General features: G+C 39.0%; 1 protein-coding gene across 1 annotated transcript; it reads left to right on the forward strand.

The window, feature by feature from the left end:
- Positions 1-6,633: 6,633 nt before the first annotated feature.
- On the forward strand, positions 6,634-12,803 carry LOC137739351 (nuclear poly(A) polymerase 4). The gene is made up of 12 exons (XM_068478911.2): positions 6,634-7,301; positions 7,389-7,466; positions 8,363-8,470; positions 8,677-8,739; positions 8,840-9,001; positions 9,693-9,806; positions 9,924-9,986; positions 10,083-10,412; positions 10,557-10,721; positions 10,810-11,622; positions 12,015-12,085; positions 12,177-12,803. The coding sequence occupies exons 1-12, from the start codon at positions 7,167-7,169 to the stop codon at positions 12,199-12,201; spliced, it is 2,127 nt and encodes a 708-aa protein (XP_068335012.2). The 5' UTR covers positions 6,634-7,166; the 3' UTR covers positions 12,202-12,803.
- The last annotated feature ends 2,157 nt before the right edge of the window (positions 12,804-14,960 follow it).

The following is a 14,960-nucleotide window of genomic DNA, read 5'->3' on the forward strand; positions in this document are numbered from 1 at the left end:
CTCATAGATTTAAGCCTGGTGGGGCGACAAAGCCTCCAACTGCCCCCGGTGCTGACCTGTTAGTCCATATTGCTTTTTGGCATGTCTTGCTCGTCTATGCCCCCGGTAGCGGTGCACGGGGTTCATTCTGTGTTACTTGCCGTCGTGCTTGGTAAAGGCTGCCAGTGGAACTTGAGCTGGACTGCTCTCGTGCTCTCTTTGGTTTGTCTTGTGGCTACCTACTCTGGTGCCTTGCAGGAGGATCTCCTTGTAGGCCTAGCATCTAGTGGACGATTCACTTGGAATGTCCTAAGTGCTCGTTGAAGTGTGGACCCAACCTCGAATGTACACTAACTCGTGAGCTGAGTTGGGAATGAACGATTCTCTGCGCATCTAAGCGAGAGAAAACGTTTTCTCGAGGGCCCAAAAAAGAGTGCACACTACCTAAACGCACGGTTCATGGTAGGCTGAGCGGTTTTTTGTCGGGACGTCGCTGGAATGAGTCACGTTCTTCTGCCCTTGTCCTACATTGGGACACCTCGTCGGGGGCACACTACGTCTGGATGTGCTCAAGGAGCTGGTTCACCAAGGTAGTTTGCTGCGCGAGGGCGCTCGTCAAATTAGTGACCTGCTAGGGCAGGCAGTGCTCGTCATTTGGATTGGAAAAGTTTGGATAATGGGTGTTTATATGTGTGGTGGAAGTGTAGTGGACTGTAGGTACAAAGCTTGAGCTTAGAGCGGGCATTCTTGTAGAAAAGTGGGGTGAAAATAACCCTGAGTCGATTACGGGACCGGTGGTCGGAATCTGGATCTTCGGAGGTGGCCTTGGATTGGATTGGGACGTGGGCCGAGTCGCTGGAGTGGGTTGAGGGCTGGGCCAACCCGACTAGGTGGTCGGGCAATGCGTGTGGGCGCACTGGGCTCGCGCGTGTGACGGCTAGCCTTAGGTCTGCGATGTGCGCTAGGCCAGCATATGCTCATTTCGTTGGGCCTGGGCTACATCTGCAGCAAGTAGGGCTTGGCGCTAGGCTTGGGTTGTGGTAGCTTGGGCTGCTGGCTAGGCTTCAGCTGCTGCGGCTTGGGCTGCCTAGATGTTGGCTTAAGTTGCTGCGACTTGGGTCTCTTAGGGTCAGCTTGCAGCTTGAAGATCTTGGACCTCCTGCCCATGAGCCACGTAATGGACCTAGGCCTCCTGCCCAGGGTTTTTGATAATTGGGCTGCTACGAGGGCTCTAGAATTTTTGGGATTATTTTAGGCTCCACACCTATGTTATTGTCCACAATTGTGTTCAACTACGCAAAAGACAATACGATAGGGGCCAGTTTGAATGGACTACAACCATCTAAGGTTTGCTAACTGAACTCAATTTTCTTTATTTTTAGGGTGTAAAAGATGCAACAATCTCGAGAGTTGTTATTGAGACGCCAAAAAAGATAATCATATACTTCTTGGCCAATAGATTTCCCCCCATATGTTTATAACCTTTTCGGAGTGCCAATTTCCCCTCATATAACTGATCATGGACTATAAGTGCATGTTACAAAATAATGACACCTATAGGTTGTTTTTTATGATAGTATTCTGTGTGAATTTGTCTATCTACTTGTTTTTTTCTTAACTAGGGTTCATTTGAAAATGATTATAAGAGGGCTCAAATTACTTATGGGTATGTGTTTCTCCATAAATTTACTTGGAAAATCTCTTTAAATGATATGGAGAAAAAACTTATCATCATGTACTTTTGGATCGCTTAAAGTGATTATATGAATATGCCCCAAAAGTGATTCTGGCACTTATCTAATCACATCCAAACGAGCCCTTGATTGGTTTTTCTCTTCATTCTTTCGTGTAATTATGCTTTTGGCCTTGTTTCATTACCACTTTAATCAAATTGTAGCATTGTTGTCCAGCTTGCATATGGAGGGAGACGGGGAGTGTCCGCTGTGGTAAAGCAGCACGACACTAATTATATATCTGTGTTCGCATTGGCGCACTTTCATGAAAATCCATATCAAGGTCCGCATGAACGTTGGCTCTATGAAGTAAAAATCCGACAAGGATCTGCAGTAAGTTTAGGGGGAAGAAGAGGTGCAATTGGACTTCATCATGAAGACCGACCACCACTGCTTCATCCTTTAACCAAGTTCTTTGATAAGGGCATTGCGGATCTCACTCACGGTAGTATCTTGGCGGGTGCAAGGTTCAACATCGACTCCAAGTTATTCGTGCTGTGAGGTCACAGAGACATATCCATCTCGCCCGTCCCCACGCCTTCGGACTTGGGGATATACTTTCGACACAAAGACTAAGTCATTCCATAACTTCAAGGGCCCCAAGGGAATGAAGCCTTATGGAACTCTGATTTCTGTGTTTGGCAAGCTTTGTTATCTTGCAACTCAATATGATTACCCGCACTGGCCAAGCAAATCAGTAAAACCAGCCTTCGAGCCGTATGATCCCAAGTACGGCTTTCGGAAGTCCCTGCCACCTATTCCCTCTAGTATGAAAGTGGGCATGTATGAGGTAGTTGGTTACGCTGTTGACCGCAGTAACATTTTGGTTTCTTTGACTGCCAAAAAAATGATTTAAATTCTGTGCTTTTCAGGTAACTAGAAGAAAACGGAATTCTGTCAAAGCAGATAAATGTGGTTCTTTTCCTTTCAGGGGGGAGGGCCATGATTGCAGGCGATAACATAAATGCTTCATCACACAAATTTGGGGAGGTTATAAAGTTTTCCTTCGATTGAAGTACGTATTCTATGAGTAAGCCTTGTAGTTTGCAGGGTTTGGAACACCACAACGACTATTATAGGATTTACAACGATGATGGAGTGTGGACAGAGTATATGGTTCATTTGGGAACTTAGATTTTTTTTCCTCGTCCAAACTGTCAGAGGTGAACATCGTCTTTATCATCAACCTCTGTGAATCACACATTCCGAATTGTTGGTTAAGGGGGAAGAAGCTATATCAAGACCTTGAATTCAGTTTTTGATGTGAAACTCAGCAGTTACGAATATTTCTTTATCGACTTCAGCTTCATGCCGTAAGTTACTTCCTTAAGCGATTCTCTCTCGTCTGAATCTTCCCTATATATATATATACTCCATCTATTTGTATATATGATTTTTTTATTATTTTATGACTCAGAGATTGTAAGGATAATAACCCCAAGGAGAAGAACATACTTGAAACTTGATGAATAAATTTGGCCATAGTCATCTATTTGTATTTTTTTTTTTTTCATTCTATGCAACTGCATATATGTCGAATTTTGGTGATCCAGTACATTTGAGACGATCTTAAGATAGCATATAACTCGAAATTCATTCGGTAGATATTCTGTGTTTATTGATATCTGTTTATGATTTTTGATAAAACTAAAGGATTGATACTTAATAGTCGATTGAAAATTTATGAAAATTGTGTAATCTATCTTCTGATGTTAGATTGTCAAGGACTGGATGAAGCAAGTTACTCGCTCGAGAGGATACGCAGTTCAAATGGCTGCGGATGCTAATGCTCTTCTTTTCACATTTGGCTCCTATAGGCTTGGGGTAATAATACTTCCTCTTGACTCTGCTTGCAAATTTTTTATCGTGGTCTCAACTGGTTTGATGAAAAATGGTTGTCTTAAATGAAATGTCACACGCTATTTAGTCTTCATCGACTACTTAGTATTTTTTTTGTTTTGCTCTGCTGATTTTTTTCGTTGGTTTTTATTTTTGCTTGCTCTACTATTAAGAACGTATAGGTTGATGTTGTTTTTCTGTAGGTGCATGGTCCCGGGGATGACATAGACACATTATGCGTCGGGCCATCCTACGTCAATCGAGAGGTAAATATTGACTGCAAGCAGTTTCTCTTAGAGTTTTTAGTCTTGCAATTGTTCACTGTGTATCTATATATATAATACTGTTATGTCATCTTTAGGAAGACTTCTTCTATATACTGCAAAACATTCTGGATGAGATGGAAGAGGTGACCGAACTACAATCACTTCCAGATGCTCATGTTCCTGTAACGAAATTTAAGTTTGACGGAATACCAATCGACCTACTTTATGTGAGCATTTCTCTCTTCGTTATACCAGAAGTAAGTACTGAACTCCCCTGTGCTGTTGACGAAACTCTCTATAAAATCAAATATCATGCAAGTAGTATAGAACAACTTTTTTTCTGAACTGAGCATGCTATTTTATGTGGATGAGATGTTTATTGGAATCTTTGATAGTTTTTCCATTACATTATTTGAAATCTATGATAGTTCTGCCTAAATTGTGGATTCAAGTAGTATAGAACAACTTATAAGCACATGCAAGGTCCCTTCTTTCCGCAATCTGGGATTCACTCTCACCACACCCCCTAGGTGTGGCGAATTTTCAACCCTAACATGTGGACATCACAAATTGAGTGACGTGGAACACATGTGGCTGGAACACGTGTGGCCGTTGGGCTTCAAACATAGGACAACCTGCTCTGATACTACGAAGAAGTTGAGTTTCCATCAATATCCTAATTACTTATAAGCACATGCAAGGTCCCTTCTTTCCCCATGTAGAATTCATCCTCCAACAGGATCAAGTGTCGAAGAGTATTTTCGACTCTGTGGATCCTTGAGTGCCTCCTCAAGTCCGCTCATATCGTTCTTTGCCTCGGTAATTCTGTTTTCAGTGATGTAGATTTTAGGACTTTGATAGTTTTCGTTCTCGAATTCCATCAATTTATGCAAATCATGTGGATAAATGGAGATGAAGCTACTTCTTTCAGCCTTTAGGACCAATAGAGTCTCCATGTTTATTTTTTTCGGGTGAGTCAGCCAAAGCATTGGTGCTGTAGGATTGCTTTCTGTGCCTCTGTGGACTTGATTGAGAGTTCCTAGCATATATTGAGGTATAAATTATGATAGGACGTCGTCTTATATAGACTTTGGTTCAAGTTCATGTTACACAGTATTAGTGAACCACTCCAAATTAAAGAATCTAGAAACCTACACACTCAGAACGATAATTAGTTCGAAAAATCCATATGAAAATAACACAAGTTAAAAACTCCCTACGAACAACAGTTAGTATATTTCTGCGGTAAAACATTCAATTTATCATGTCAAAACGTTTTGTAGCATGTCTGCATTTGTTGTCTATCTTCTTCTCTCCATCCTTTTTCATTATTGCTAGAGTTTGTACAAGGGTAGGCAGGAGTTATAAAACCAAGTTCGTACCATACTCCTGCTTACCCTTGTACAAACTCTAGCACGAATGTCTCACAAAGTACCCTGTGTGTTATGGTAGAGCAATTTTGACACGGAAACAAAATATGTGAGGTAAGAAGAATAGTGTGTAATTCGACAAAAAAAGAAAAGAAAAAGAAAAGAAGAATAGTGTGTAACACTAAGTTACGTTTTCATAATTGACTGTTGGTCACTTTTTCCTCATCATTTCTTGAATCCAGGAAGTGGAAGTGTATAAAACAAAGTGGTGTGCTTTGTTCGAACCATACTTGTTCTTTGAAAGCTACAAGAATTATCTCCAGATCGACTCAGTTGTTGCTGATGCCGATGAATTGCGCTCTTGGAGAGGCTGGGTGGAATCCAAACTAAAGAAACTGACTCGAATTGTAACACTCATATCTGTTTTCGTTGGTCTCTTCGAATATATAAATACCTGTTGGCTGTTGTCCCTAACTCAGGTGCATCTGGTTACATTCGCAGATTGAACGCGATACATTAGGTATGTTGCAATGCCACCCTTATCCCCATGAGTATGTCGACACAACCAAACAATGTGCGCATAGTGCATTTTTTATAGGTTTGCAGAGGAAGCCAGGGGACAAAATTCAAGGCCATGAGCAGTTCGATATACGAGGGTCTGTTGATGATTAATAACTAAATCATCCAGCCTATGGCAAAGAAAAAAGTCAAAGCTGTAAAAGAGATGATTAATAACTAAATCATTATCTTTATACCTTCCTTATTGAAGACATACTCAATCAAGCAAAGAATCACAATCAGATCCAATCAAGAATTTCACAACAATTTAAGGAAATTATTTAATTAATAATATTTTCAGGATAATTATTTCCTACTACATTCAATAGATGACACACTTTGGTCAATTGGACGTCAACACATGGCATGACAATCCTTACACATGTGGCCGGCTATCTCCCTATAAGTACTTCATTCTCTACCAAATTCTGATAAGCTTTTGTTGTGCAATTAAACTTTAAACTCTCTCATTTCAAAAAAGCTGTCTTCGACATCAGAGATTTATTAAGTAAAACCTTCTTAGTTCTTGAATCGACAACCTTGATCATTGATCAAATGTATTTAATTATTTTGTTGCTACAAATTCTTCAAAATTAAAAGCGATTTTTTGCTACTCACAAATTCGAATTTCTCGTGAAAAACTCTTACTATAGAGAACAAAAGGTTATCAACCTACAACTTGCTATTAGAAAAATTTGACAAAAAAAAAAAAAAAAAAAAGAGCACTCCCACGTCGCCACGTGTAACGAGGCCGAAGGGTCCGTTAAAAGTGACAAGAGTTTCCTTGTAGTTGACGTTACTAATACGGTGCAGTGGTGCCGGTGGAACGCGAGCGCACCAGGTTTCCTTCTTTCTTTATTAAAAGCGAGCCCGCGTAACCACCGCAACGCCGTTAAAATATAAAAGCCCCATAATTCAAAAGCAAATAAAACCCCAAGATAAAACAAAAATTATAAATAAAAAAAATATCAACACAAAAAAAAACCCATAAAAAAATCCAACCGACCGCCAACCAACACCTCTCCCGATCTCTCTCTCTCTGACTTCTCCATCTTCTTTTCCGACGCGTTTTAGGGTTTGTTTTCCGTCTGTAGAATTGAATCCCTCAGGGTTTCCTTGTTCCGTTTTGGATCTGAATTTTCGCAAATTTCCCAATTCGTTTCGGTTTCGAAATTCTGATATTTTGGGAAAGTTGTCGGCTTTCGATTTCCTTCCGTTATTAGGGTTTTGGGTATTTCTTCACTATTAAAAACCTTTCGTCCTGCCTTATTTTCTCCGCCTTTCGTAGATTCTAGGGTTTGGGTTCAAGATCCTGTTATCTTTCTAGTGGAATTCTAGGGCTTTCTGATATTTATTCGAAAGGATTTTTCTTTTTCTTTTTTTTTTTTTCTTCTTTTTCAAATTCGTTTTGGGATGCTGAGATGGTGAGTTCAGAGGGATTGAGTGCTCCGCTGTCGCCTCCTCAAGCGGCGGCGAGGCAGTACGGAGTGACAAAGCCAATATCGACTGCGGGGCCTACCGAAGTCGATATTCAGAGGACATTGGAGTTGGAGAAGGTTTGTGCTATCGAATTTTGGGAATATTGATTATTTTTTGGTTCTTAATGTTCTGTTTGTGAATATTTTGTTTCTGGGTGTTTGAAGTTTTTGGTTGAAGCTGGGCTTTATGAGAGCAAAGAGGAAGTTGCCAAGAGAGAGGAGGTTCTTCGGCGTATCGGGCAGGTGATTATTTGCCCTTTTTAAACAAATCGTGTGCTAATGAACACTTAATACAGTTTTAGTATTGTAGACTTGTTGAGTCAATAGGAGAGAGTGATTAGGAATTTATGGTTTAGGACAGTAATTATTTGTCATTACTTTGATAATTGTTTTGATGCCTACCCATGTTCCAAATCAGAATCTAATATGCAGAATATAAATCTCTCTCAGTTGATTGCCTTCTTTTGTTTGTCCTAATTGTAGGTGTGATTTATTTTAGTATTATCAAATTTGGTTGTCCTATATATTCCAAGTTGCCTAATTTTTCGGTTTAAGTGCCAATTGTAAACACAAATATGCACTGGAATGGTGTTTATATCCAATGGGTTTTGATGTGTAATTAAATTTTGTGGCATACCTGAACATCGAATAGGTTTTCTGATGTTTAGAATAAGAACAACTAGAAGACTGGAAAGTCTGAAAATATTCTGGACTTCAGTAAGGGCAATGATCTTGTATTAGTGTATGATGTCAAAGCTTCAAAGGAGTAAAAAGTTGCAGACGGAGGGTTATAGAGGTAAAGTTAGAGTACGTGTCTTGTATAAATTATAGTATCCCCTTAAAAAATATGACTAATAAAGTAGGAAAAGCTAACTTGAATGCATGAACAGGATGATAGCCTGGACACGCGACTATTTTTGTTACTGAAATCATTCCCTTGGAATAAAGGTCATGGTTTTGGGTTTGATGTGTTTCTGATTAAAGGTCATGCTTTTAGGTATATCAGCCTTATGGGATCTGCGATTACTGTATATGTTAATCGGCATTGACATTTTGTTTTTGTTCCTTTTATAATAATCAATTTATTTTTACTGAATTGTCATTTTCAACTTTCCCATTCCCCATCTTCTGATTGTTAGATTGTCAAGGATTGGGTGAAGCAACTTACTCGCTTGAGAGGATACACAGATCAAATGGTTGAGGATGCTAATGCTCTTATTTTTACATTTGGCTCCTATAGACTCGGGGTAAGTATGGTCGCTTTTGATTTTGTTTGCGGAATTTCTTTTTGTGGTCTGAATTGGTTTGTGAGAGAGAGGGAAAAAATGCTTGGAAATTCAAAATGCCTTTAATGTTGCCCCATCAACTTTTTAATAATTTGTTATTCTTATTTGCCAATGATTTTGGTTTTGCATGTTCAGATTTTACTTGCGCACTTTTATTTTTTATGTAGGTGCATGGTCCTGGTGCTGACATAGACACATTATGTGTTGGGCCATCCTATATCAATCGAGAGGTAACCATTGACGGGAAACAGGTTTTCCATGGAGTTCTGAGTCTTGTCATTGTTCACTGTATGAGTGTATATTTATTCAGTACTGTTATGTCATCTTCAGGAAGACTTTTTCTTTGTATTGCACAACATTCTGGCTCAGATGGAAGAGGTGACCGAACTGCAACCAGTTCCAGATGCTCATGTTCCTGTAATGAAATTTAAGTTTGACGGAATATCCATCGACCTCCTTTATGCTAGTATTTCTCTCTTGGTTGTACCAGAAGTAAGTATTGAACTCTTGTTAAACTTGAAAATAAAAAAAATAAAAATAAAAATAAAAACCAAGTGTCGTGGAATTATTGAAGTGCAACACTTTATTTTTTCTGAAGTTGATGTGCTATTTTGTGGATGAGATGGTTTAGGGGTTTTCTTTTTCCTCTCTCTATGTTTGCTTTTTGTTATTTGTTTGACGTCCCATGCGGGTTGGCCACAGGCTTGGACTGCATTTGCTGTCTTGGATAGATTAATTTGTCTCGTTCTTACCTTGATGCCTCTTCTGGATGAATAAGGACCTGTGTGCCTTCACTGCAAATCAAAATGAATGCAAACCATGTATACGTTAGCTGTTTCTATTTAGTAGAACTCTGCAGTATATAGAAAAATATAATAAAACATTCTTCACATGTAATTCAAGAGAAATATAAGTGTTCAGTTGGCTATCTGAATGAATAATCTTAGCTTATAAAATTCCTTTACGGTGTTTGTAGGAAAATAGGTTTTGTACAATACCAGGTTCAACTACTTATTTTCTTTAGCTAATTTTCATTTTGTCAAGGTGCATTGCATTTTAGAATGGTTTTAATTTGTCATGTTAATCACATTTTTTTTTTTTTTTGTAGCGTTGGCATTTACCCTCTTCATATTTTTTGCCTAATCGCTCTAGGGATTTTTTTTTTTTTTTTTTAATTAAACAGGACCTGGACATTTCTGATGTATCTCTGTTGTATGATATCGATGAGCCTACTGTTCGAAGTCTTAATGGCTGCAGGGTCGCTGATCAAATTCTAAAGCTTGTTCCAAATGTTGAGGTGAAATGCTTCCTATCGAATGGGTTTATTTTTTCTGCCAATTGCCGGTTTTTATTTTGTTAAGACATATATTTACTGGAGTGTTGAATCTCTCCTGTGGTACTTTTTTGGTTGTAGCATTTTTGTACAACACTCAGATGCTTGAAGTTTTGGGCAAAAAGACGCGGTGTTTATTCCAATGTGAGTGCCTCCTCACTTAATAAGTTATATTATGTTTTTTATTTGTTATTTTTTCAACATTTAAGCTGACTGCGTCCTGTTTTGAAAATATGTAAGGTTACTGGATTTCTTGGCGGAGTGAACTGGGCTCTTCTTGTTGCCCGGGTTTGCCAGCTTTATCCCAATGCAGTTCCCAGCATGCTGGTTTCTCGATTCTTTAGGGTCTATACGCAGTGGCGTTGGCCAAATCCTGTCATGTTGTGTCCCATCGAAGAGGATGAACTCGGCTTTTCTGTTTGGGACCCTCGCAGATATCCTCGTGACCGGACTCATCATATGCCAATTATTACTCCTGCATACCCTTGTATGAATTCTAGCTATAATGTTTCACAAAGTACTCTGCGTGTTATGGTCGAGCAGTTCCGTTACGGAAACAAAATCTGTGAGGTTTGTGCTTGTTCTGTTCCCTTGCCCGCCCTTTTCATGTTGATGACTTGCGTGCTTGGAAAGGCTGGGTGGAATCTCGGCTGAGGCAACTAACTCTAATGGCTGACTATTTTATCCTTTTTTCTTTTAATTTTTTAAATCCAGGAAGTGGAATTGAATAAAGCTCAATGGTGTGCTTTGTTTGAGCCGTACTTGTTCTTTGAAAGCTACAAAAACTATCTCCAGGTTGATATAGTTGCTGCTGATGTTGATGACTTGCGTGCTTGGAAAGGCTGGGTGGAATCTCGGCTGAGGCAACTAACTCTAATGGTAATAATCTTTATTTTTGGCTTCTCTTAAAAATAGAAATGTTAGTATATTTGTGGCTCTTATTTTGGTGTGTCTTTTACATTTGCAGATTGAACGAGATACTTCAGGGATGTTACAGTGCCATCCTTATCCGCATGAATATTTTGATGTGAATAAACAATGTGCACATGGTGCATTTTTTATGGGTTTGCAGAGGAAACAGGGTGAAAAGGTTCAGGGTCAGCAGTTTGATATACGAGGGACTGTTGATAAGTTCAGGCATTCCATTAATATGTACATGTTTTGGAAACCAGGGATGGAAATTTATGTTTCTCATGTTCGTAGAAGGCAACTTCCTCTTTATGTGTACCCTGATGGTTGTAAACGACCTCAACCATCTAGAGTTGTCGCCCAGCAGCAGGCTAATGATGGCGAAGTTTGTGGGAGTGGTTCTAGCGAGAGACACCTGAAGAGGAAGGATCTTGACGGGGTGGAGGTGAATCAAGATACTACACCACAGAAACGGCAATCTACTAGCCCTCCGCCCCATGATTCAGTTTCTCCTGTAATTATCAGTCACAACGCAAGCAGTGCATCTCCAGAGCCTTCGGATAAAGGTTTTAGCATGGAAGTAGTAGAGTCAAATAAAAGAACGCTGTCTGGTGAAATGGAACCTGAATATGCCTCCAATTCCAGTACCATTACACATGTTTCAAGCAAGGGCAGTTGTGATGATGCTGGATTTGGATTAGTGGCTGGTATCTGTGAAGGGAACACTAGGAGCGTCGACGGAAGCAGTGTTGGGAGTCACAACCCAGGATATTTGCAGGGTGATGTATGTGAGGCAGACTCCAAAGGTCTTTTAGATAATGGATGCGTAAATGGAAACCTACAGCAAAATGGATCCCATGAAGCATTAGAGGTTTTGGATTTAAGTTCCTTTACTTGGACTCAGTTTTTTGGTGAAACATTTGCATTATCTGGTTGCTTTCTTTTGCAACATAGTATTCTGCTAGTTGGATGGCGTCTTAATTTCTTCAATCTAACTCAGACTCTATGACCAAATGCACCAATGGCATAAAAGTAGCAACATCTGAGGTATCTCGAACACTAATGCCAGTCCTGCCAGGATCTGCGTTGGTCCTCATTTGTGCTGCACATGTTTAAACATTGGACATTTGGGAATACCCTGCACCATAACTAGCTCGTTTTCATTTTCATTAAGATCTCTTATCTTGGAGCTTTAGTTTGTTCTGACCAATCTCCCTAATTTCTTTTTATCTTTATTTTTTTGTTTTGCATTTGACTAAGAAGGTGAACGCTGCATTTGGGATGGTACTCAATTCCAGCGAGGGAGTAAACTCAGAACAAATAACAGGGTTGAGGCATGTGTATTGAACTTCTACATACATTTTTCTTGATTATTTTGACGTATTGTTTATCTTTATGCTTCGCCTTTTGCTGTGGTAATGACAGGTTTAGCCTAACATCAACGGCCTGAGCATGTTGAATCTTAGTGGATTTCTCTGAAATTTGGGGACTCAAAAAATGAGAGGACGAAAGCCAGCAGCTCGGGTAAGTGTTCTTTTTATTGCTGGCTTTCATTTCGTTCTTTTCCAGGCTTGCTTGTCTATACAACCTTGCGGATGAAGCCAGGGGATTCGAACTGGAAGTCATCTTTATGTACAATTTTCATCTTTAGCATGTGTGAATTATGTTTATCGGCTTAAGTTTTGAGCTTTGGATGCTCTTAAGAGTCTTAAGAGAATTTATTCAGGTGCTCGTTGAACTTCTGCAGATAGGCATTAGGTTTTTACTTTTCGTCGTCTGGGCGGGTGTGGCAAAGGGTTTTTACCCTTCGTCGTCTTAGGTTTCTCCAGATCCATGAAAAAAACCAAAAAAATTGAAATAAGAAAAAAAAAAAAAACGTTTATAGTTTCTTCTTTTGGGAACAGTCGTCATGTTTGTGCGGCTTATGTAATGTGCTCAATGTGCACTGGTATTAGGACCTTTTTGTTTCGAGTTTGGGTGGGACCATTGTTGAGGTTATGTCTAAACCTTTGTACATTATATGCTATGTAATGAATATTTAAAATGACCCCATCTCCATCTCTCGTTACTTGTTCGTTAGAGAGAATGTCTGGTTTAGATTGTTTATTTATTAATCCTGCCAAAATCAGAATACTGTACGGTTTGCACTCTTGTAATGCATTGAACTAAAGACGCCATACCGTCCGGTTCGCCCCGATTTAAGAACGTGGTGTTTGTGACTTGATTTCGAATCTTGATAAAGCATTTTATCCTCGTTGGAATCAAGCTACCCAAATAATTCCTGGAATTTGAGAGTTTTAACTGGGATTGTGCAAATATATGGTTGAATTCCCGTTAGAAGTACACGTGTTGACAACAATGTCCGATTTTGGTTATTTATCTCCCAACAAATGCCAAACTTGAAGGTTGTATTGTTTGGACAATATCTTTTGGGAAACAATGGTTTTATCAATGTTGGCATTTGCTTATTTGTGTACAGTCGAATCGGACTTTTATTATGTTGAACTCACACTGAAGTAGTTCAAGAGGTTTCTAGAAAAGTTAAAAAGAGGATAACCACCCAAACTTGTAGGAAAAAAGGAAAAATTCCTTGTCCGCCTTCGGTGCCAAAATCGATCGCATGGACACCGGTTGCGGGACTAATTTTTAGGGTCGAAATAAGACAAACTGAAATATAGGTATCTTAAAAGTTTGGTTATGGACTCAACTACTCCGATCAAATTGAGCTGCTTAAACGAACTAGCAATCCCACCTGGGGGTGGAAAAAATTCCTGAAAATTCCGAACCGAACCGAAAAAATCCGGATCCCAAACCAAAAATTTCCCAAACCGAAATTCCCGAAATTTTCGGGATGCTATCCCGAACCAATCCCAAAATTTCGGTATGAGATTCGGGATTGGCTTCTCGATATTTCGGGAATCCCATACCAAACCGAAAATATATAATATTAATTATTATATATATATATATATATATATATATATATACATATATATATATACATATTATTCTCTTATAATTGATGCTAGTAGTTTCTAATTCATGCTCAGCAACCTAGAATGCCCTACACCTTGCATATTTTTCATGTTCTGTTTGATATTCATGTGGATTTTATTATTGCTGCTGCCATGGCTGATGATTTCAGAATGCTTGATTCTTTTGTCTCTCAACAAATTGCAAAAAGAGTTTAATTAATTTGAATTTTGACTATGATAAAAAGAGTCAAGCATGCCAGTGTTCAATTAAATGGTAGTGTGAATGAAATGAAATTCCTAGTTCATGAATGTGTTCTTGAATTATATATTTGAAGAACAATTCATAATTTCATATTTCAATTTGGGATTCCCGATTTGTCCCAAAATCCCGAAAATATTTCGGGATTCCCGAAAATTTGGTTTGGGATTGGTCTTCAAATTCCCGTCCCGAAAAATTTCGGTTTGAGATTCGGGATACTAGTTTCGGTATGTTATCCCATACCGAACCACCCCTAATCCCACCATATCTTGTTGTACTCCGTAAAGGTAGCGAAGTCTGCGCATTTTGTTGAGATTGACCATTCTTGTTCTGCAAGACACATAATCTTAATCCACTGGGGATCATACATGTTTTCTATATCCTTGGAGATTCATACAATATAAGGATTGACATACGCCGCAAATAATTATATTCCTTAAAAGGACACAATATCTAATCCTAGATATCCTCTTAGATTCTTCTGGTTTAATAGGAATTTTATATCCTAAAAGATCTATTTCCCAACTAGTATTAACACTCTCATTTAGGGTTCATCTTGGGTGATGCAATAAACACAATTCACTCGTGCATGCTCTTTGTTTATTTTCTTGCCTATTGCTTGAGTCTCAATATTGCTTACTAGCTTGACCGTCAGAGAGCTTTTGATCAGTACCTTAGGTTAATCGTGGTTATTTGTCCTCTTATAGGTATCAACATTTGTGTAGCTCCTCTGTCCAATATAGTGCATGATTTTGATTCCAACACTGACCAACTATTAGTGTAGTACACTGACCAACTAGTAGTGTAGTGGTATTTCTCAGTTCTTACCAAGACTCAAATTTAGATTCTCTCTTTCCAGATAGAGTGATGTGTCACCAGTGAGAAACAAGCACGTTAATTGATACTTAGTTAATAATTCAATCATCTACAACCACATCATTGAGTTTATAAATTTGGTTTAAAAAATTTGTTCTC

This window comes from Pyrus communis, chromosome 9 (genome assembly GCF_041283825.1).
Source record: "Pyrus communis isolate YQ-2024b chromosome 9, ASM4128382v1, whole genome shotgun sequence".
Classification (NCBI taxonomy): Eukaryota; Viridiplantae; Streptophyta; class Magnoliopsida; order Rosales; family Rosaceae; genus Pyrus; species Pyrus communis.